Source organism: Carcharhinus amblyrhynchos, chromosome 10 (assembly GCF_965287045.1).
Source record: "Carcharhinus amblyrhynchos chromosome 10, sCarAmb.v2.hapA, whole genome shotgun sequence".
Classification (NCBI taxonomy): domain Eukaryota; kingdom Metazoa; phylum Chordata; class Chondrichthyes; order Carcharhiniformes; family Carcharhinidae; genus Carcharhinus; species Carcharhinus amblyrhynchos.
In genome coordinates, this window is record NC_137333.1 from 89315370 (window position 1) to 89336881 (window position 21512).

General features: G+C 41.6%; 1 protein-coding gene across 2 annotated transcripts in view; it reads left to right on the plus strand.

The window, feature by feature from the left end:
* The window catches only part of tsga10 (testis specific, 10), an 86500-nt gene that overhangs the window by 15055 nt on the left and 49933 nt on the right, over nucleotides 1-21512 (plus strand). The window contains exons 1-3 of one of the 2 annotated variants that reach the window (XM_080197561.1): nucleotides 8842-8899; nucleotides 10170-10390; nucleotides 19377-19532. In XM_080197561.1, the coding sequence (XP_080053687.1) occupies nucleotides 10316-10390; nucleotides 19377-19532 (231 nt within the window). In that variant the 5' untranslated portion in view covers nucleotides 8842-8899; nucleotides 10170-10315. Of the gene's footprint in view, nucleotides 1-8841; nucleotides 8900-10169; nucleotides 10391-19376; nucleotides 19533-21512 lie in introns of those variants that run through there. The other variant, XM_080197562.1, reaches the window with a different exon arrangement.

Below are 21512 nucleotides of genomic sequence, written 5' to 3' on the forward strand. Positions count from 1 at the left end.
TGGCGGGAAAGTTTGGGACCGTTGGAGAGCTCCAAGAGGAGGCTGAGACATGGTCAGTTTACATAGTTACGGTAAACAAAATTGAAGATGCCTTCATTGTTCCAGTATTCTTGAGCACAGTGGGCAGTAAAACATTCTGAGTCCTAAGGAACAAATTGCAGCCAGAGAAACCACCTGATAAACTTTTCACGGAGTTGTGCAAGTTATTGAAGGGGTACTTCGTGCTACAACCATTGCAAATTGCAGCACCAGGTTTTACAAGTGGGACCAACTGGAGGACTAAAACATTATTAAATTTGTCACGGCTCTCAAAAGCTTGGCAGAATTTTGTGATTTTTGGAGTTTTTTTTTCAGGAAGTGCCTCAGGACAATCTTGTTATGTGGGTTACAACAGGAAGAAATTAGGAGAAGGTTGTCAATGGAACGGCAGTTAGATTTCAAAAAGGCTTTTGAGATCATAGTATCCAAGGAATGGGCCATGAGATCAGCAGTTTACAAGATGGTAGATCCCCCAGGAGATTATTTGAAGCTCAAGGAGTGTTGTCAATGTGGGATAAAGGCTACACAGAGACTGGTGGCTGAATGGGAGGAGCTCAATGTTGGAACGGCAGGAGAACAGGTCACTTGCCCACAGTTGTAGAGTGTCAGAGTCCCAGGAAGGGATGAAATGGAAACAACCAGGCCCTACACTGAGAAGGAAGTGGTGATTAGCCCCTGTTTAAACAATAAGAGTAGGCAGGATTCATGAATGAAAAAGAAGTGACGGAGAGAATGACATTTAAACTGAATGTGCTATCAGTCCACGTGATAAAGAATGGTTTTGGGTGACGCCCAAACTGGAAGATGGTGAGAATGGAGGTGGACACAGGGATAGCGGTGTGTTTGATTCCAGAGTCCATATATAAAGAGAAACTAAATCATCTTCCCTTGAAACCCACAAATATTACTTGAGAACATATCCAGATCAGGTGGTGCCTTTGAAGGGTTATGTATCCACCATGGTGCAGTTGAGGGACCAGTGTATCCGTCTCTCCTTATAAATCATCAGAGGGAATTACTCTGCATTGTTTGGAGGAGCTTGGATGAAGCAATTGAGACCAAATTGGGAAGTAGTAAACGGACTCTCAACAGTTCATTCGGGCCTGAATAAGATATTGGGCAGATACGGGAGGAGTTTAATGGAACCCTGGGGAAAATGAAAGATATGATGGTGAACATACATAGAACATAGAACATTACAGCGCAGAACAGGCCCTTCGGCCCACGATGTTGCGCCGACCAGTTAAAAAGCAATGACCCTCTAACCTAAACCAATCCCTTTCCATCCATAAACCTATCCACGGATCTCTTAAACGCCCCCAAACTAGGCGCATTTACAACTGCAGCAGGCAGGGCATTCCAATCCCTCACCACCCTCTGGGTAAAGAACCTACCTCTGACATCCGTCCTATAACTACCACCCCTTAATTTAAAGCTATGCCCCCTCGTGCTAGCTTTCTCCACCCGAGGAAAAGGGCTATCACTGTCCACCCTATCTAAACCTCTAATCATCTTATATGTTTCAATAAGGTCCCCTCTTAGCCGCCTTCTTTCTAACGAAAACAACCTCAAATCCCTCAGTCTCTCCTCATAGGACCTCCCCTCCATACCAGGCAACATCCTGGTAAACCTCCTTTGCACCCTCTCCAAAGCCTCCACATCCTTCCTATAATGTGGGGACCAGAACTACACACAATACTCCAAGTGTGGCCGCACCAGAGTTTTGTACAATTGCAACATGACGCTGCGGCTCCTAAATTCAATCCCCCTACCAATAAACGCCAAGACACCGTTGAAACAGTGAGCTTGCCCCAAGAGCATAAAAGCCTGGACAGTACCACATGCAATTAACCCAAAGTAGAGGCTGAACTGGAGATTGGTAGAGTTGGAGGTTTTGGAATTAATGACCATGAATGAATCATGGGTCTCATCATGAAGACCAATGGATCTGTGAGACTATGTGGAGACTTTAAGGTCACAGTGAATCCAAACTTATGTGTGGAACAGTATCTGTTACCCCTCATCGAGGATCTCTTTAGTGGCCTGGCTGGGGGAGCAAAAATCAGTAAGATGGCTCTTTCCCAAGCGTATCTACAAATGGGGGTGCCTGAGAGACCATTGTTAATGATTATCATCTAAAAAGGATTGTTCCACTACATGTGACTACCCTTTGGAATTCGGCTCTGGCCATTTCCACAAGACAATGGACCAAATTCTAAGTGGTCTCCAGGGGGTGTACTACTTCGGTGACATATTAATCACAGGTGCCACCAGTGAGGAACATTTATATAAATTGGAAGAGATGCTGAGGAGGCTGCAAGAACATGGTTTGCAAATTAGGAGTGACAAATGTGAATTTTTCAAGGAATCGGTGTTGTGTCATCGACAGTAAGGGGTTGCGTAAGGTTCTGAAGAAACTGAGACCTATTATAAAGGCATCCAGGCCAGGGTACGTGGCCTAGTTGAGGTCCTTTCTGGGACTGATCAATTATTGTGGGAATAAGATCTAAATTTGAACTAGATCTAGTGACGGTACTGAAGCCACTGCCTCGATTACTGATGAAAGGTCAGACATGGCAGTGGATGCCAGAATGTGAGAAGGCCTGCTAAGTGGAAAAGGAGGCATTAAAGGAATCTGGAATTTTGATATGCTTTAACCTAAAGTTATCTATTCAGCTGGCGTGTGACGTCTCACTCTATGGGGTGAGAGCAACTCTCTCCCATGTGATGGACAATGGAGAAGATCAACTCATTACTTACCTTTCATGATCACTATCAAAGCCAGAGAGAAATTATGTCCAAATAGTGAAGGAGATAATGAGTATCATTTTTGGACTGGCAGAGTTTACCAATTCCTGCATGGCCAGAAATTTATCCTACTAACGGACCACAGACCACGCACAAGAATTCTGGGCCCCTATTTGGGTATTCCATCAATGGCAGCCATGAGGTTGCAAAGATGGGCATTGATTTTGTTAGGACATTTGTATGAGATTGTTATTGCCAGTCAGGCCTACACGCCAATGCAGATGCATGATTGAGACTGCCTTTGCCAGGAAACATAGAGTTCTGAGGAGACAGTGAAGATAATGTATTTTTCATTACAGAGTAAAGTCAGGTGATAAACCTTGTCTGGAGGGGAGCGACTTAGCACAAGAAAGACCCTGAGTTGAGGCCCTACTTGAACCAACAATGGGAAATGTCTGTACCGGATGGCTGCTTGTTGTGGGGTATGTGGATCGTTAACCCAACTGCATTGAGAAGATAGGTGCTGGAGTAGCACTAGCGGTAGTACGGACGAAAGAGAGGTGGTCAGGAGTTACATCTGGTAGCCGAACATTGATGCTGGCATAGAAGAGAGAGCAGGAGTGTGTGTAGCGCATTCCCAACTTTGAAAGCATCACCAGCATAGCCATTACGTCCTTGGGTATGGCCAAAAGGGCTGTGGGAACACGTCCGTATCAATTTTGCTGGGCCATTGGAAAACTATGTTACTAGTGACTGTGGACTCATACTCTAAGTGGTAAGATACATGAAAACAACAACCAAACAGGTGACCCTGGACAGGCTTGATGATGTGTTTGCCAGATTTGGTTACCTGGAGGAAGCAGTAAGTGACAATTGGCTGCAGTTTGTGTCGCAGGAATTCAGAGAGTACAGGGAACTGCATGGCATTCAGCATGTAAAGTCTGCAATGTATCATCTGGTGACAAATGATCTAACAGAGCAGTTTGTGCAGTTGGTAAAATATTCTTTTTGGAGGTGCCAAAGGGGGAAGGGTCATTGAGGCAAAGAGTGAACCAGTTTTTAAATGTGTATTGAAACACACTACATGCAATGACAAAATGCCCCCTGGCAACATTGATGCTGGGAAGACAGGACAATGTTCAATTTACTGCAGTGGGAAGAGACCAGGCGAGTGGTAGAGAGGAGTCAGGAGAGACTGATGAGCTGGCGAGCTGAACATGCAAAACTGAGAACGCTTCAAAAAGACAAAATAGTTCTAGTGAGGAACTACGTGCCAGGGAGGAAGTGGGTTCTGGTAGTAATACTAGCCAAGACTGGATCACTGTCCAATACTACAGAGAGGCAAGATGAGCTGGTTTGGCGTAGACATGCAGACTAATTATCAAGGAGTGAAAACACCAGCTGGGGAGGTGGAGATGGTTCGGCCAGAACCAGCAGAGGTTCCTGAGGAAGGGAGCGGGGATGCATAGTTACACCCCTTCAGCTGATAAGTTGAGAGCACCGGTAGTAGTGACTGATGATGGATGTATGGAAGAAACACCAGAGCCACGATCACAGGAGAGGGACCAAAGGCCAGTTCCAGCTCCCAGGAAACAACCCTTCCGTGGAACCATTAGCCCCCAGACTGATTGATCATGTCTAATGTCAAATGACTGTTTATTGCTGTCTGTAATGTGTAAATAGTTAATTGCTATTTCTGGATGAGGATTGCTATTTACAAGGGAGGAAGGAGTGTTAAGTATGTGGGGTGTAACCCCTTTAAGAAGACAGGTCAGACGACCCAGGGTGTCGGGTTACCTGCCGGGCAAATCGCCCCTACAGCAATCAAGGGCTGGAGTGCAAGGACTTCAGTTCACCAATAAACCCTATCCTCCTTTCAAGAATGTCCAACCTCCACTTTCGTCCATAGTTCCTCCAATTTATTTATACTTTTCCTATTGCCATATGTATTCTCCTTCTACAGCTTAACACAGTGCAAGCTGAGCTGGAAAATGAGGGATAAGATAGATCTTTACTAGATACCACATGGAAAGAAACAGGATAACGGAGGAGACATTTGGCAGAGTAACATGACAGACTCATAATGTAATTCACTGCTATACTGTGTATAATCTTCCATCGTGGGAATGAAGGTAAAATACTGCTGATGTTATGACTAACATAAAGCTGAACCTGCCCCAACTTTATTTAGCTCTCTTACCTTCTGCCTCTCCTTCTGCCTCCTTGGAGTTCCAAAGCTTTCTCTGATCATTGGTTGACTGGCCAAAGAAGGATGGGGATGCATGATGCTATCTGTGGTCCATCATTTTTGTATGTTCTGGTCATTAAGCAGAATGAAAAGAGTAAGCACACTCTATTTGCAATAAGATGTAGTTTAAATCAGATGACAGCATTCACACCATAATGGGGATGATGACAAGTGCATGAGCAAGCAATTGCATATCACAAGAGATTTTTAGTAGGTGGCTGTTGTCAGTTGTGAACCAAGTTGCATTTGTGGGTCAAGATTGGGTGCAAAGGTAGCTTTCTGGACATTGGTGGTGAGTTCTTGAAGCCCATCAGTAAAAGGGAAGATGGCAAAAATGTTTAGTACAATCTCCCATCATAATTAAACTTCAGAGTACTGGTGGCACCTTCTACCAGTACCAACTTCTTTAATTGTACCTGTGAATTTCCCTTGGTCAGCCACCTTTCTTATCTCCCTTATGTTCCAAATGGTTCTTCCCTTCTCAAAGACATTTATTTTGTGCATCACTTCTCTGAAACATTTAGGATTTCTGTGCCCTGCACTGGATTGCAGGCATTTCAGAACTGGTCGTGATACCTGTCAGAGTAAAACTTTTTTTTTGCTGCTATTGATATTTAGCTCCTTAAACTGCTGAAGGCATTTAAATCCTGACACACCATGTAATTTGCTTTCCAGATGGTGAATTCCCAATCCGAGATGAGAATATTTCTGAGAACTAATTTGGAATATTTAAATCAAGTTGATCCTGAAAAATTTGTTTGGGGTTCAATTCTGTTCAACACTTGTGGTAGTTGCACTGAAGAGGGAAATTTGGGTCTGTAACTCTTCAGTTTGCTGGTTTCTCTTGCTTTGGTCAATTGTTTTTTGATTTGGCATGTCATTTCATACTGTAGAGAAAGTTCTCTGTTGTAACATTGAAAAGCTCTTGGCTTCTACAAGGTTCAATATGGTAATGAAGTAGTTTGTTTTTGATGTGAAGTCAGATCAGCCATGATCCTATTGAATGGTGGAGCAGACTCAAGAGTGGCTGAGTGGACTATCCTTGCTTTCTCATTCATATGTTTAGTGTTGTAATATAGGAAAAATAGCAGCTGACTTATGCACAGCAAGGCTCAAAACAAAGCTCAAAAATCAAACAAACAAAACATTATAACAAAAATGTTATAATGATCCAATAATCTTTGTGTATGTATTATTGATTGAGAACAGAGAATAAATCCAGGGTTTTTCTCTGAACTAGTACTTAATTTCTCACCTGAAAGATAATGGCTGGAATTCTCCAGCTGTTCATGCCAGCAGGATTCTCTGGTCCCACCGGCAGCGCATCCCTGCCTGTGAGCTTTCCACTGGCATGGGGTGACATCAATAGGAATTCCCATTGACAGCGACTGGACCAGAGAATCCCACTGCTAGCAAACAATGAACCACCTCCTGCCCGTGGGGAACACGCAGCTGAGAGGCCAGAGAATCCTGCCAAATACCTTCAGTGGAGCAGCACCCCCTCAAGTATACTGGAGTGTCATCTTAGGTTTTTGTGCTCAAATCCTGGAGTGGGACTTGAACTCACAACATCAGATACAAGAGTGCTGCCAACTCTTCCACAGCTGACATATTGTTAACATTACTTTTGTAATGTTGTATTACTTCTAAGAAGGAATTTTAAGTTCTTGGACTAATTTATTTCTTATATAATCACTTCAAATACCCATGTTGGAGCTCTGCAACAAATTCATTTTTATATGGCTGTGCATGCCTTAAAAGGTAATGAAAGGTTATATAATGCTATGTCTACCTCATAATGCAGGTGATGTGCATCATAAGTGACTGTTGTATATATTGCATGGTATGTAACTTTTGATATGCGTAATCTGCATTACGATGCAGGCATACTTACTTGAAATACACCGAACAAATGTGATCATTTTACGGCCAATTTTAGATGGTACTGTATTGTTGAAGTATAATAATTGAATATCTTTATAATAGATTGAAATTGAAAAGCAAGAGAGGGACATTGTTGTGTTGGAGCAAGCCATCGTAAGACTCAGATCAGTAAGTGGTGCTATGTAATTTTGAAGATTCAAAATTGAAGTTGATTTAGTTTTCTTGATATTACAATAGTAAATAACATTATATTAGAATCTAACTAAGCTTGCTCAGGGTTTTAATCAAACTAGATTTCTTCTAGCTTGACTTGATTTCATGTAGAAAAGAAATTTATTATCGACAAAGCTATGTTATATCAGACAAAAAGAACAGAGCCACATTTTCATGTTATTGAATTTGACTGCAAGTTTGTTGCACCCAATTTGGCTTGAGATTAGTTGTTTGGATTTTGGCTAGGATTGGGATCAGCAAAAAATTCAAATGTTGGTTGATAAATATTTGCATTTTTTAAAGTAGTTGGCATGTATTTTATAATAATTGCCTCCTTTTAAAAGTTGCTTCTTTTCCATCTCCAGGATACTGCAAAATCAAAACAACAACTTGAGGAAATTAGAGCAGAATTACAGGCAAAGACTGAAAAAGGCAATGGGTCATTAATTCATTTTCCGAAGTGCCAAACGCATACAGCTGAGCAGCTCCTTAATACAGGTTGGCTGTTATTCGAAAAGACTGATTAAATATATAAAAATTCTCAACTTTTGGGTTGCAAAAGAATTTGCTTATTGAAGTGTGAAATCACATTGTTGCTCCACATATGGAGGTTCTACTTTGATCAGAGTATCCTGAGATAGTATGGAGGTGTACAACAAGAATTTCTGAGTTCTAATGCTTGAACTGTGCTGAATTAGCTACTTTCTGCCCTTGTGATGATGGGTGGGAGATCAACCAGGCTGGAGAAAGATAAAAGTTAGCCAAAGTTGGCATTCTTGATTTAAAATTCAGCGACTCATGCTTGAAAAATGTGCAGGTTGTCATCAGATGACAGCATAATCAGGCTTGACTTTTGAGTCTTCATAGTCAGACAGCTTGTCTTACTTAGTGTCCTGGGACAATGATCTGTTGAGCAATGATTCTTGGTGGCCTTGATTCCATGCGGATTTGTGATTTCAGCAGAGAAGGGTGAAGAAAGCTACAAATAAAGATAAATTGTTAAGTAACACAAAATATGGTCAAATGCTAGGTCAGTATAAGAGGAAAGGTTTTTTTTGCAATAAAGTTATTATATGCCTAAATTTTTACTCTTCGCCAGGGCATCTATTGGCTATCACCCGAAAGCAACAATATAACATCAGATTTTTGATGGATTTTCAAGCTTTATTACCCAATGTAGCATCTTTCTTTGAATGTTTGAACATTATCAATGCATCATAACTATATGCACTTACTTGTGAAAATCAGACAATTAGCAAGCAATAAGTAGTAAATCATTTGAGCAGTCTCGTTACTGTCAGATTGTTTGCTGACCCCTTTGACATTTGGCCTGAATTTTAACGTCCTTTCCACCACGGGAATTGTAGTGGATGGCATATGGATCGTGTGAAGGTCCGTTGACTTTGTGCGGGATTTTCTGGCCTTGGGGCGAAAAAGGCTGGAATATCTCACCCTTTGTCCTGTTTGCAAGAATGACAATTTGTGTGAGCAAGTAATTTTACTCTGAGAAGGCGTTAATTTGAAATAAATTGTAGATACATTAAGTCCTGCAACTTCTGTGAAATGGCTGCTAACTCTTTGGGTGTAAGTCTTTTGATGATGTGTGCTTTTCTGTTTTATTTAAGAGTTTCCCATGACAAAACTGGGCAGAGTAAACATGGATTTATAAAAGGAAGTTTGTTTACATAAGGAATAGATGGTGAATTTAGAAAACTGACTGACAGCTTCAGGGGAGATCAAAGCCTGCAGACAGAATTTTTCTACATGGTGAGAGATTGGGAAGTGTTGGGTATCCTTGTTCATGAGTGACTAAAAGTTAGCTTTCAGATACAACAATCAGTAAGGAAGGCAAACGTATGTTGGCCTTCATTACGAGGGGAATTGAGTGCAGAAATAAATATGTCTAGCTGTAATTGTACAGAGCCTTGGTGAGAATGTATCTGGGATGTTGTGTACTGTTTGCCATAGGGGGAATGCAACAGAGATTCACCAGACTACTCCCAAGGTTGGCAGAATTGCCTTATGAGGAGAGATTGAAGAAACTTGGTCTATTTTCCTGAGAGTTTCAAGGAATGAGAGTTGATCTCATTGATCTTACAGGACGTGACAGGACGGTGAATCAAGAACCAGGGGACACAATCTCCGAATAAGAGGCAGGACATTTAAAACCGAGATGAGGAGGAATTTTTTCACTCAGAGGGTGGTAAATTTTTGGAATTTTCTACCCCAAAGGGCTGTGGAAGCTCAGTCATTGAGCATGTGCAAAACCAAATTTAGTTGACTTCTGGGTACTAATGACATCAAGGGATGTAGGGATAGCACAGAAGGTAGTATTGGGGTAGATGATCAGTCATGGGTTGAAATGGTGGAGCAGCCATGATGGGCTGAAGGGCCTAATCTTATTCCCATGTTTGTTATTTTCCATTTTTCTGAGTCAGTAATCATTCCAATAATTCAAAATTTATTTATTCATTGGGTGGAGTCTTCTGATGTCTAGAGCAGTGACTTACCTGTATAACCCCCAGGCATTTCTCCATAACCAGAAAGTGTTAAGTTGGTTAATACTTATTGTACTCCTATGATTAACTAGTGAAATTGAACTGAGCACCACAACCGTCCATCCTGACTATCCACCTATACCCAACTGCACTATCCACCCAAACCAACTACCCACTGAAATCTAGATTTGAGCCCAAACAAGGTGAATGGAATGAAAATCTCAATGTAGAAGGTCTGTGTGAAATTATCTTGACTGATCTCAATTCAGTTTCCGTAGCATAAAGATTGACCAGAGATGAAAATGAAAATAACGACTGATGTGGGACATTTGAAATAAAAAGTCACTCTGCTAGCGTACACTTTAATTTTACTATTTTTGCTGCTGATCTAGGCATATTGTGTGCTGAAATTAAGGCGGAAAAACACAGAATTCCCTGCTTCACTGAGTTTTTTAAAAAAAAACAAGAGAATAATGGCTTTAGCAGTTTGCAATACAAAATAGATGATTATACCAATATTTCTGTTTGTTTCATTTCAGGTCTTGAATTGGTTCCAGAATTAGAAAACCAGTCTCAAGTGCGCACGTATGAGCAAAATAAACCTCCTTTTCTTTTAGATACATTTGTGAAGAATATAGCACAAGAAAGAGATTTCTATAAAACTGAAGTAGAATACTTATTGAAAATGCTGCGAAACAAGCCTTCAGGCCAGTGCAATTCATCCAGAGGACGTAGTCCGCTACGATCAGCTCCTGTGAAGGTACTTCATGTAAAATATAGTTATTGTATCTAGATTGTTTCATAGCATCATAAAATCCTACAGTACGGAAGGAGGCAATTTGGCCCAAGGAGTCTGTACTGACCACAATCCCACCTGTAACCGCATGCATTTATCCTGCTAATCCCCCTGACACTAAGGAGTAATTTAGTATGGCCAATCAGCCTAACCCGCATCTCTTTGGAATGTGGGAGGAAACTGGAACACCCGGAGGAAACTCCACGCAGAAATGAGGAGAATGTGCAAACTCCACACAGACAGTGACCCAAGGCCGGAATTGAACCTGGGATCCTGATGCTGTGAGGCAGCTGTGCTAACCACTGTGCCACCCCAAAGTTTTCTTAAAGATATACATTATAAGGGCAGCGAGGGAGTGACGTGCACAGACGAGACTATGCCTGAGTGAAATGTGGACTGACTGTGTAGATGGGAATTTGGTTCAGATGGTAAGTTCTGGTAAACTTTTCAAAATTTAAATTTAGATTTTAGACTCAATCAATGTTACTTTAATAGTCTAGCTAAAAGGGAGCTGCCTGAAATGACAACTGTTTGTCAATCAGCTGAAAGTTGTTGCCCCCAAAATGTGATGTGTGGATAGAGTGTATGGGTGTGGTTGTAAATTTGGCTCAGATGTGAGTTTGGTGCAGAGGGGCAAAGAGATGCATTTTTATTATACTTCAGCAGTTGTTGAGGTCATTCCTTGACTTCAAGCTAGGTGAGTGAAACTTTTCCATTATTTTATCTGAGTAAGTTATTAACCAATGGTGAATCATATACGGGTTGGACAGAAATGGCAGGATTGGTGGTACATCATGATTGCATCATGTGGGAATGTAGGGAATGCACTACAATCTCAGACAATCTTGTCTGCAATTTGAGCAACTTTGGCTCCCAGTTGCTGAGTTGGCGTCTGAATCGCATAGTCAGCTTCAGCGATAGGGAAAGTAACCTGGATGCTTTGTTCTGGAAGAATGTCACTTCCCTTAGATTAGGCAGAACTTCAGAGTTGGTCAATGGTCAGGGAAGCAGGGTGTGTAGCAGAGAATCGGGCAGGTAAGGGGAACCATCATGTAGTGATGGAGGAGCCTCACTCCCTGTATTTATCCAAAAGATACAAAGTGCTTTATACCTTTGTGGCTGAAAAGGACTTGCAAGGTGGTTGAAAGGACTGACCATGGCACCAGGCCAAAGGATGCCATTCAGGTACGGGGAATGAAAAGCCATGTGGTAGAAAACTGGGTTCAAGTGCACTCATAAATGCCACCAAATAGTAATAGTTATGTAGGGCATGGTATAAATCAGGAAATTTGATGTGCTTGTAGTCAAAGGGATAGATGCTGTTGTTGACAGTTGCGAACATGAGTCCAGCTGGCTGTGTTGCTTGCCTGGTATCAGGATTAAGGACATCTGCTGTAGACAGGATAGGAACTTGCAGTGGGAGGAGAAAGATTAGTGCTCATACCCAGATTGGTATCAATGACATAGGTAGGACAAAGAAGGAGGTTCGGAAAATATGAGCAGCTAGTGTCTAAATTCAGAAAGCAGAATTTCAAAGGTAATAAATAATCTCTGATTACCACCTCAGTCACAAGAAAATTGGCGCATGTAAATAAGATTAGATAATTAAATGCATGGCTTAAAAATTGGTGTGGAACAAATGGGTCTTGCTTTCTGGGCACTGGCAGCAGTATAGTGGAAAATAGGAGTAGGACTAGTGGAATGGTCTTTACCTGAAACATTCTGGGGACCACTGTTCTGGTTAGTCTAACTAGGGCAGTCAAGAGGACTTTAAACTAAATAATGGGAGTGAGGGATGATGTGTGAAATTAAAAAGAGAGGAGAAGGTAAGAGAGCAGGATAGCAATAAGGGAAATGGTTATCTAGGTGTGTCAGGAAGGGATGGAACAAGTAAGGTAAGAGTGCTCCAGCAGTTTAGGCTAGAGATGGAAAGAATAATTCAGAATTACATGCACTGTTATCTGAATGTATACAGCATTTGCAACAAGATAGATGAATTGATGTCACAAACAGAAGTAAATAAGCACGTTCTGACTGTCTTTACAGAGATGTGGCTGCAGGGTGATCAGGGCTGAGAACTGAGAGTTCAAGGGTATTCAGCATTTAAAAAGGCTAAGAGAAAGGAAAAGGCTGTTGGGACTGTGCTGTTAATAAAGGATATGATCAGTACATTACTGAGAAAGAATCTTAGATTAGAGGATCAATTTGGGTGGAGTGAAGAATCAGTAAGGGGCAGGTAACATAGTAGGAATTGATCATATGCTACCTAATAGTAACATAGAGCGTGGTATAAATCAGGAAATTTGATGTCCGTGTAACTGTAGGGGACTTTGATCTACACACAGACTGGGTTAAACTGATTTAGCGCTAGTGCTGAGGAGGATGAATTCGTGTAGTGTATATGCTATGGTTTTCTGGAACAGTATGTTGAGGAATCAAATAGGGTATGGGCTATTTTAGATCTAAAATTGTGCAACAGGAAAGGGCAAATTCATTTTTATAAATAAGCTTTTTGGAAAGCATAACCATAATATGATAGAATTTTATATAAGGTTTGAAAGTGATGTAGTTCAATCTAACAATCGGGTCTTTAAACAAAGGAAAGGATGGAGGTGTGAGGGGCAAGTTGGCTGAGGTGGAATGGGGTATTATATCAATAAAGAGACAGGCAATGGCTGCAATTTAAAGCATTAATATACATGATTTGCAACAAATTTACAGTCCAGTAGGAAAAGTGATCCAACCTAACGAGAAGTTAAGGGTTCTATTGAATCAAAGGAAGAGACCTATAAATTTGACCCTGATTCTCAGCATCCATTTGCCATGGGCACAAACTTCCCTTTTGGCTGCAAAATCACACCAGAGGACCCTAATGGGATCTGCGTCAGTGAGATCTGAGTTTCAAATTTTCCTCACCTCCCCTCCCCATCAATGGACGTGAACCTCATTACCGTGATTTTTAACATTATTAAATGGCTTAACGCCATTGCTTCCAGGGTTGTTAAATGTTGTCATGCTGGTGAGAATCACTTCTGGTTTTTAAAAATTAAAACAAGTCATGACGACTGTGCCAGGGGTGCAGAGGTAAATATAGCCCCTGGCACTCTGGCAGTGGCAGCCTTGCAGTGCCAACCTCTCTGGCTCTGCCCTGTCCGAGTGACGGTGTAAACTCCTGAGAGTTTCAAGATCTGGAGTGAAAACTGGGCTGTGTGGCTTGGAGAGCTACACACTGGTTTTCAACCTGAGCCTGACATTTGAACAAAATATGTTAAGGTTCTGCCCATATTATCAGTTATAGTTATAGAGATTTTACAGGATGGAAACAGGCCCTTCGGCCCAACTTGTCCATGCTGCTTTTTTTCTTTAAAACTCCTAACCTAATCCCAATTGCCTGCATTTGGCCCATATCCATCTATACCCATTGTACCCATGTAACTATCTAAATGTTTTTTAAAAGACAAAATTTTACTCGCCTCTGCTACTATCTCTGGCAGCTTGTTCCAAACACTCACCACTGTGTGTGTGAAAAAATTGCCCCTCTGGACACTTTTGTATCTCTTCCCTCTCACTCAAACCTATGTCCTCTAGTTTTAGACTCCCCTATTTTTGGGAAAAGATATTGACTACCTAGCTGATCTGTGCCCCTCATTATTTTATAGACCTCTATAAGATCACCCCTTCGCCTCCTAAGCTCCAGAGAAAAAAGTCCCAGTCTATCCAGTCTCTCTTTATAACTCAATCCATCAGTTCCTGTAGCATCCAAGTAAATCTTTTCTGCACTCTTTCTAGTTTATTCATATCCTTTTTATAATAAGGTGACCAGAATTACACACAGTCTTCCGAGTGTGGCCTTATTAATGTCTTGTACGACTTGACTTTGACTCTTAAATCAGCTTCGCAGGTGGAGGATGTGGTCAGGAAGGCGTATGGTGTACTGGCCTTCATTAATCGAGAGATTGAGTTTCGGAGTCGGGAGATAATGCTGCAACTTTATAAGACCCTTGTCAGACCCCCCCTTGGAGTACTGTGCGCAGTTCTGGTCGCCTCACTACAAGAAAGATGTGGAAGCCATTGAAAGCGTGCAAAGGAGATTTACAAGGATGTTGCCTGGATTGGGTGGCATGCCTTATGAGGATAGGTTGAGGGAGCTAGATCTTTTCTCCCTGGAGAGACGAAGGATGAGAGGCGACCTGTTAGAGGTTTATAAGATTTTGAGAGGTATAGTTGGGTGGATACTCGGAGGCTATTTCCCAGGGCTGAAATGGCCGCTACGAGAGGACACAGCTTTAAGGTGTTAGGGGGAGTAGGTACAGAGGAGATGTCAGGGGTAAGTTTTTCACTCAGAGGGTGGTGAGTGAGTGGAATCGGCTGCCGTTGGTAATGGTGGAGGCAAACTTGTTGGGATCTTTTAAGAGACTCCTGGATGAATACATGGGATTTAATAGGATTGAGAGTTACAGATAGGCTTGGTAGGTGGGAATATGATCGGTGCAACTTGTGGGCCGAAGGGCCTATTTGTGCTGTAGTATTCTATGTTCTAACTTCAACAAGACATTCCAACTCCTATGTTCAATGTTCTGACCGATGAAACCAATCATGCCGAATGCCCTCTTCACCACTCTGTCCACCTGTGACTCCACTTTCAAGGAGCTATGAACATGTACCCCTAGATCTCTTTGTTCTTAACTCTTCCCAACGCCCTACCATTAACTGTCCTGGTTCAATCTACCAAAATACATCACTTTGCATTTGTCTAAATTAAACAACATCTGCCATTCGTCAGCGCACTGGCCCAATTGCTCAAGATCCCATTGCAATTGGAGATAACTTTCTTCACTGTCCAGTATGCCACCAATCTTAGTGTCACCTGCAAACTTACTAACCGTGCCTTCTTTATTCTCATCCACATCATTAATATAAATTTGTGACAAGGTTGTGACAAGGGTACAAAGAGACTTCAGATAAGAGACCTGAGTGTTCTTAAAGTCACTGAAAGCCAACGTGCAGGTGCAACAAGCAATTCAGAAGGCAAATGTTATGTTAGCCTTTATTGCATGGGGATTTGAGAACAGGAGTAAGGAAGTCTTTCTGCACCTTTTATAGAGTTTTGATAAGACTGGTCCTGGAGTATTGTGTGTAGTTTTGGTCTCCTTACCGAAGAAAGGATATTACTACCCATTGAGGAAGTGCAACAAAGATTCACTAGACTAATCCTAGGCACAATTTGAGACATTAGAACTTGTAATGGTGAAACTGATAAGTTTTTGATGGATGATTTTTATTATTTGTTGATCTGTTGTGGCAAGTCGGAAAATATGGTCTATCTCTCACCTGCCTCTGCTCACTCTCTTTTTTTCTATCCTCCACGGAAGCTGTAATTTTCTCTTTTGCCTCCCCTTAACTATTCATGACAAAAATGTGCGACAAGTTGAATGATTTTTATTCACAACTTACATTTTAAAACAACATTAACATAGGAAAACATCCCAAGGTATTTTGTAGAAGCATCATTATCAGATAATAATGAGAGAGCGTGGACAGAAAGTTTTGTCAGAGCATGTTACGGAGGGATTTTCAGTGTTTACAATCTAGATAGATACTTAAAAACACAACATCAGTCATATGGGTTAAAGACAGGAGGAGATGCACAAGTATACCAAGTTGAAGGGGTGCAGAATTCTTGGAGGTTAAAATAGGTGGAAGAGGTTACAGAAATGGGAACTTGAAGGGAGTGAGGATATTTGAATAGGGAGATGAAAATTTAAAAATGAGGGTGTTGATGGACTGGGAACCAGTTGTAGGTCAGTGTACACTGAGGAGTGAGGCAAACCACGGTGCTACTAATAATGATGTGGAGATGCCAGCATTGGACTGGGGTAAACACAGTAAGAAGTCTGACAACACCAGGTTTAAGTCCAACCGATTTATTTGATAGTAAACTGGCAAGCTTTTGGGGTTTGCCCCTTCATCAGGTGAATGGAGAGTTCTGGCTCAGACAGATCATATAACAGCACAGACAGTTTACAGATTACTGATTAGAATGCGAGTCTTTACAACTAACGTGCCATCCCCTATGGACAAGTCCTCCGTATATACAGGATCTGCTCAGATGAGGAGGATCATGACAGACACCTCCAGGCGCTGAAAGATGCCCTCATAAGAACAAGATATGATGCTTGACTCATCGATCGACAGTTCCGATGCGCCACAGCAAAAAACCGCACCAACCTCCTCAGAAGACAAACACGGGACACGGTGGACAGAGTACCCTTCATCGTCCAGTACTTCCCCGGAGTGGAGAAGCTACGACATCTTCTCCAGAGTCTTCAACATATCATTGATGAAGACGAACATCTCGCCAGGGCCATCCCCACACCCCTACTTCTTGCCTTCAGGCAACCGCACAACCTCAAACAGACCATTGTTTGCAGCAAACTACCCAGCCTTCAGGAGAACGGTGACCACAACACCACACAATCCTGCCACAGCAACCTCTGCGAGACATGCCGGGTCATCGACATGGACGACATCATCACATGTGAGAATACCATCCACCAGGTACAGGGTACATACTCTTGCAACTCGGCCAACGTTGTCTACTTAATACGCTGCAGGAAAGGATGTCCCGAAGCATGGTACATTGGGGAGACCATGCAGACGCTACAACAACGGATGAGTGAACATCGCTCAACAATCACCAGGCAAGACTGTTCCCTTCCTGTTGGCGAACACTTCAGCGGTCACAGGCATTCGGCCTCTGATCTTCGGGTAAGCATTCTCCAAGGCAGCTTTCGTGACGCACGACACACAGAGTCACTGAGCAGAGACTGATAGCCAAGTTCTGCATACATGAGGACGGTCTTAACAGGGATCTTGGGTTCATGTCGTGTTATCTGTAACCCCCATGACTTGCCTGGGCTTGCAAAACCTCATTTACTGTACTGTCTGGAGACAATACACATCTCTTTAACCTGTGCTTAATGCTCCTTCCACTCACATTGTTGGCCTCTTTAAGACTTGAACAGCAGGTTAGTTGTGAAGACTTGCATTCTAATCAGTAATCTGTAAACTGTCTGTGCTGTTGTATGCTCAGTCTGAGGCCAGAACTCTCCAGTCACCTGACGAAGGGGCAAACCCCGAAAGGTTGCGAGTTTACTATTGAATAAATCGGTTGGACTTAAACCTGGTGTTGTCAGACTTCTTACTGTGCTACTAATAATAGCATGGTTCTTCAAAGACTCTTAACTGTGTGCCTTTGTGGTTGTTTCTGACCAACAAGGTGTGTGCGCATTCCAGAGATGTAAATATAAAAATTTAGGATGATGCCAACAATGCATTGCAGAGGGGTTCATGCAGTTGCCATTTTTTTTAATGCAGCATTAAATTGAAGCCCTGTCTGCTCTCTCCAGTGGACAGTGAGGGTCCAATGGCAACATTTTGGGGCTAAACAGGGGAGTTTTCCCTGAAATCCTGACCTGCATATAGCCCACAATCAACACATTCGAAACAGACTGTTTAGTCATTATTATGTTGCTTTATGTAGGGATCTTTCTGTGCACAATTATTGTATAGGAATTATTTCTTATGTTACAAAAATCACATTATAGGTATTGGATTAGCTGTGAAACACTTTAGGACACCCTGAGTTATTGCAAAGGGTACTATATAAATAAAGGTGCTATATAAACTCAAATCTTTCTTCAAAGAAAATGGTCTACGTGTTTACTGAACTCAACTACCAAACTTTCTGTGCAATGTAGAGCAATCAACAATGCCAACAGAGTTGCTAACCAGAGAAAATAATGATCAAATTGGACATCTTTTGGCCAGAAATTCCTAGATCACTGCCCGGTCCCAGGAGTGTCTAGAACTATTTCCAGATCCATGAACTTCACCCTTAAAGAAAGCTCTCAGAAGCCAGAATTGATCACCCAGTAACCTCATATCCTGGGAGCTGCCCCAGTGTTAACCCAAATCTAACCTGCAGTTTTCTTGGTTCTTGGGTTCAAGATCCTGGGTCCTCCCCTTCCCAAAATTACCACTAGACCCTGAGACCTGATCCCAGTATTCCCAAATGTAATAGATTATGCATCCATATTGATTTAGTTAATATAACTTGGCTTTTCTAATAAAACGTATGAATTGTTGAAAGAAATGTATGGGAGACTTGCCAGTAAAATATTATTACTTCTTAGTCACAAGTGGTCTTGCATTAAGACTGCAATGAAGGGAGAATTTGGAATGACCAGTTCACCTAACTTGCACATCTTTGGACTGCGGGAGGAAACCAGAACACCCAGAGGAAACCCACACAGACACAGGGAGAATGTGCAAACTTCACACAGACAGTGACCCAAGCTGGGAATCGAACACGGGTCCTGGTGCTGTGAGGCAGCAGAGCTAACCACTGTGCCACCAAGAAACTTGTATTTATATTTCAGTTCTCAGATTAACAGGTGATATGGCATGAATTGCCAATTGTGGAAAAGAGTCACAATCTTCTACCATTGAGGTCATGGTTGATCTGCAACTTAACTACCTTGGTCCCATATCCCTTTGTACTTTCTGGTTAACAAAAGTCCTATCAATTTCAATTTCAAAATTAACAATCCAGCATCAGGTGCCAATTTTGGAAGAGAGTTCCAGGCTTCTACCATCTTTTTGTGAAATTGTTTCCGAATTTCATTCCTCAAAGGTCTGGTTTTAATTTATAGATTATGCTCCCTGGTCCTGGGCTCCCAACTGGCGGAAATGCTTTCTCATGATCTACAGTAACTCCAAAAGCATTTTAAGAGCCTGAGAAGGTGTCTATGACTATTGGCAGCACTTGTATATTTAAAACCTATTGATTGGTATGATTTCTGAAAGAGAAAACTAACATTCATGCAGGAAGTATTGCACTCTTCTGGCTTCTTGATGATCAGTTTACTTTGTCGTTTTTCAAAATCAGGGAGGAAGCTATGAGTCTGAACTCATGTGCATTATTAAAGAGCGTGATGATCTCCAAGCCATGTTAAATAAATATGAAAGGCACATGGCAGAAATTCAAGCAAATGTCAAAGTTTTAACTGCAGAAAGAGACCAAAGCAAACTTTTGTATGAGCAGGTAAGTAAAAACATTGTTACATTCATTGTCTTTTGTGTGTGATATTTTAATCTTGGTGTCTATTTTTATACACAAACTTGATCAAACTCTTTTGTAACTTGCTGCTGTGCATCAAATGTGTTCTGTAACTCTGGAAGCCCATTTCTTCTTTCCTGACTTTGCTTCCACAAGCAGAGAGATCACCCTGTAGTGTTTCATTGATGAAACCAGCTGAGACCAGCTGAAAAAAATCAGGCTACTGGCACTGAGAGAGGTTAATGATTTGCTGCATTCGGAAAATTAAGGAACAGCCAGGTTGAATTGAACATCTGATTTGTTTTAAATGACGATACATCGTAGATCGTTCCTTTATGTTCATGTTTTTCACAATGCAGGTTATTTCTATCATCGTAACCAGTCCAAAAAGATCTTCAGTTCCAGATAATGAATGTTGAGTTTCACATTTCCTGAATTCATCCAGTGAAGGAATAACTGGTTCTGTGCCTTCCAAATCTTTGCCACCAGCGGTTTCCATACCCTCCCTCAACTGAATCTCACTAATTCAGTAATGTTCTTCTTGCTTATAGCTGCTTGGTTTTCTTCAAATTCAGTTTTCTGCTTCCTGTTTCTGAAATTCCCAACTATTGTGCTCTTCTCTAACAGAGAGCACTACTTTCTGCAAACCATTCAACACATTTAAAGCAGTTCACAAAAGACGCCTTTGACACCTGCTCCTGTTGACTAATCTGATCCAATTAGTTGGTGTCTCTGGTCATTCAGAACTTTTTGTTAATCCTGTATATATGTTGCCGCATCTGGGATCTTTTGCTATACTAACTAAAATAAGTGGGCTTATGAATGGCTCCATCTGTGTTTTTCCCCTAGTGGAAGAGTGACTTATTGGCCGGAATTTTGCCACCCCGCCCACCCGCCACGGGAATCAGAGCGGTCGAGAAGCGGAACATGGAAAGGTCCGTTGACCTCGGATGGGATTTTACGGTTTTGGAATGAGCGGGGCCGTAAAATCCCGTCCAATTATATTCTGTCTGAGAGATATTTTCTCATCATTGTATGGAACCACAGTCCAAGAGACATGTATAACCGAAACTGGACATTATCAGTTAATTCTCGGTAAAACTCTGGCTAATGCTGATGAAGCTAGTCCAGTTTTGTCAATGTTATGTCTTTTGAATTGCAGTTCTTCATGTGGATAAAAAAAATCTGCCTGACATGCATTTATAAAAATCTATATCAGCTCCAACCTTTTATCTGACAACTGTCTTAAATTTTAAATGACACTTGTAGACAAATTGATTCAAACTTCCATTTGACGATTTTGATGCAGAGAGATCTGGCACATTTTTCAATATTTTGTGCAGAGCATATCACTCAACATCTTACACATTCTGGCTGTTTGAAGTCAGCGAGATATATATATCTAGATTTGTTTTATCTGGATTTTTATTACATCTCCAACAATAGCAGCTTTGTTTTTTTTTCCCCCTTCCTGGCACCGTTGCCCTAGTGTTCTTTGTTTCTTTAGATTGTGGTTGTCAATTTTTCCTTACGTTCCAAATTATGGATGGAGATAAAACAAAAACAGAAAATGTTGAATCTGTGGAGTCAGAAGCAAAGTTAACACTTCAGGTTGATGCCCTTTAACTAAATTTTAACTTTCTGTCTCCAGAGATGCTACAGTCCTGCTAAGTATTTCTGTACTTTATGACCATCAGTATCCACAGTGATTTCCTTTGTATTGTACTTGGCTGCAGTGGACACATTCCAATTTCCTCATCTGTTACCTCCACATGCCTTCTCCCACATTACAGTTTAAGTGCAGATTGAGGAGCTGTCTTCTTAGTGGGAAGTTTTTAAAATCTATTTGTTGCCAGTATTTGATGCAAACCCTTTGAGAAAATGGTGGTGAGCTGCTTTCTTGAACTGTTGCAGTCTATGTAGGTATATCCATGGTGCTACTGGGGAGGGAATTCCAGGATTTTG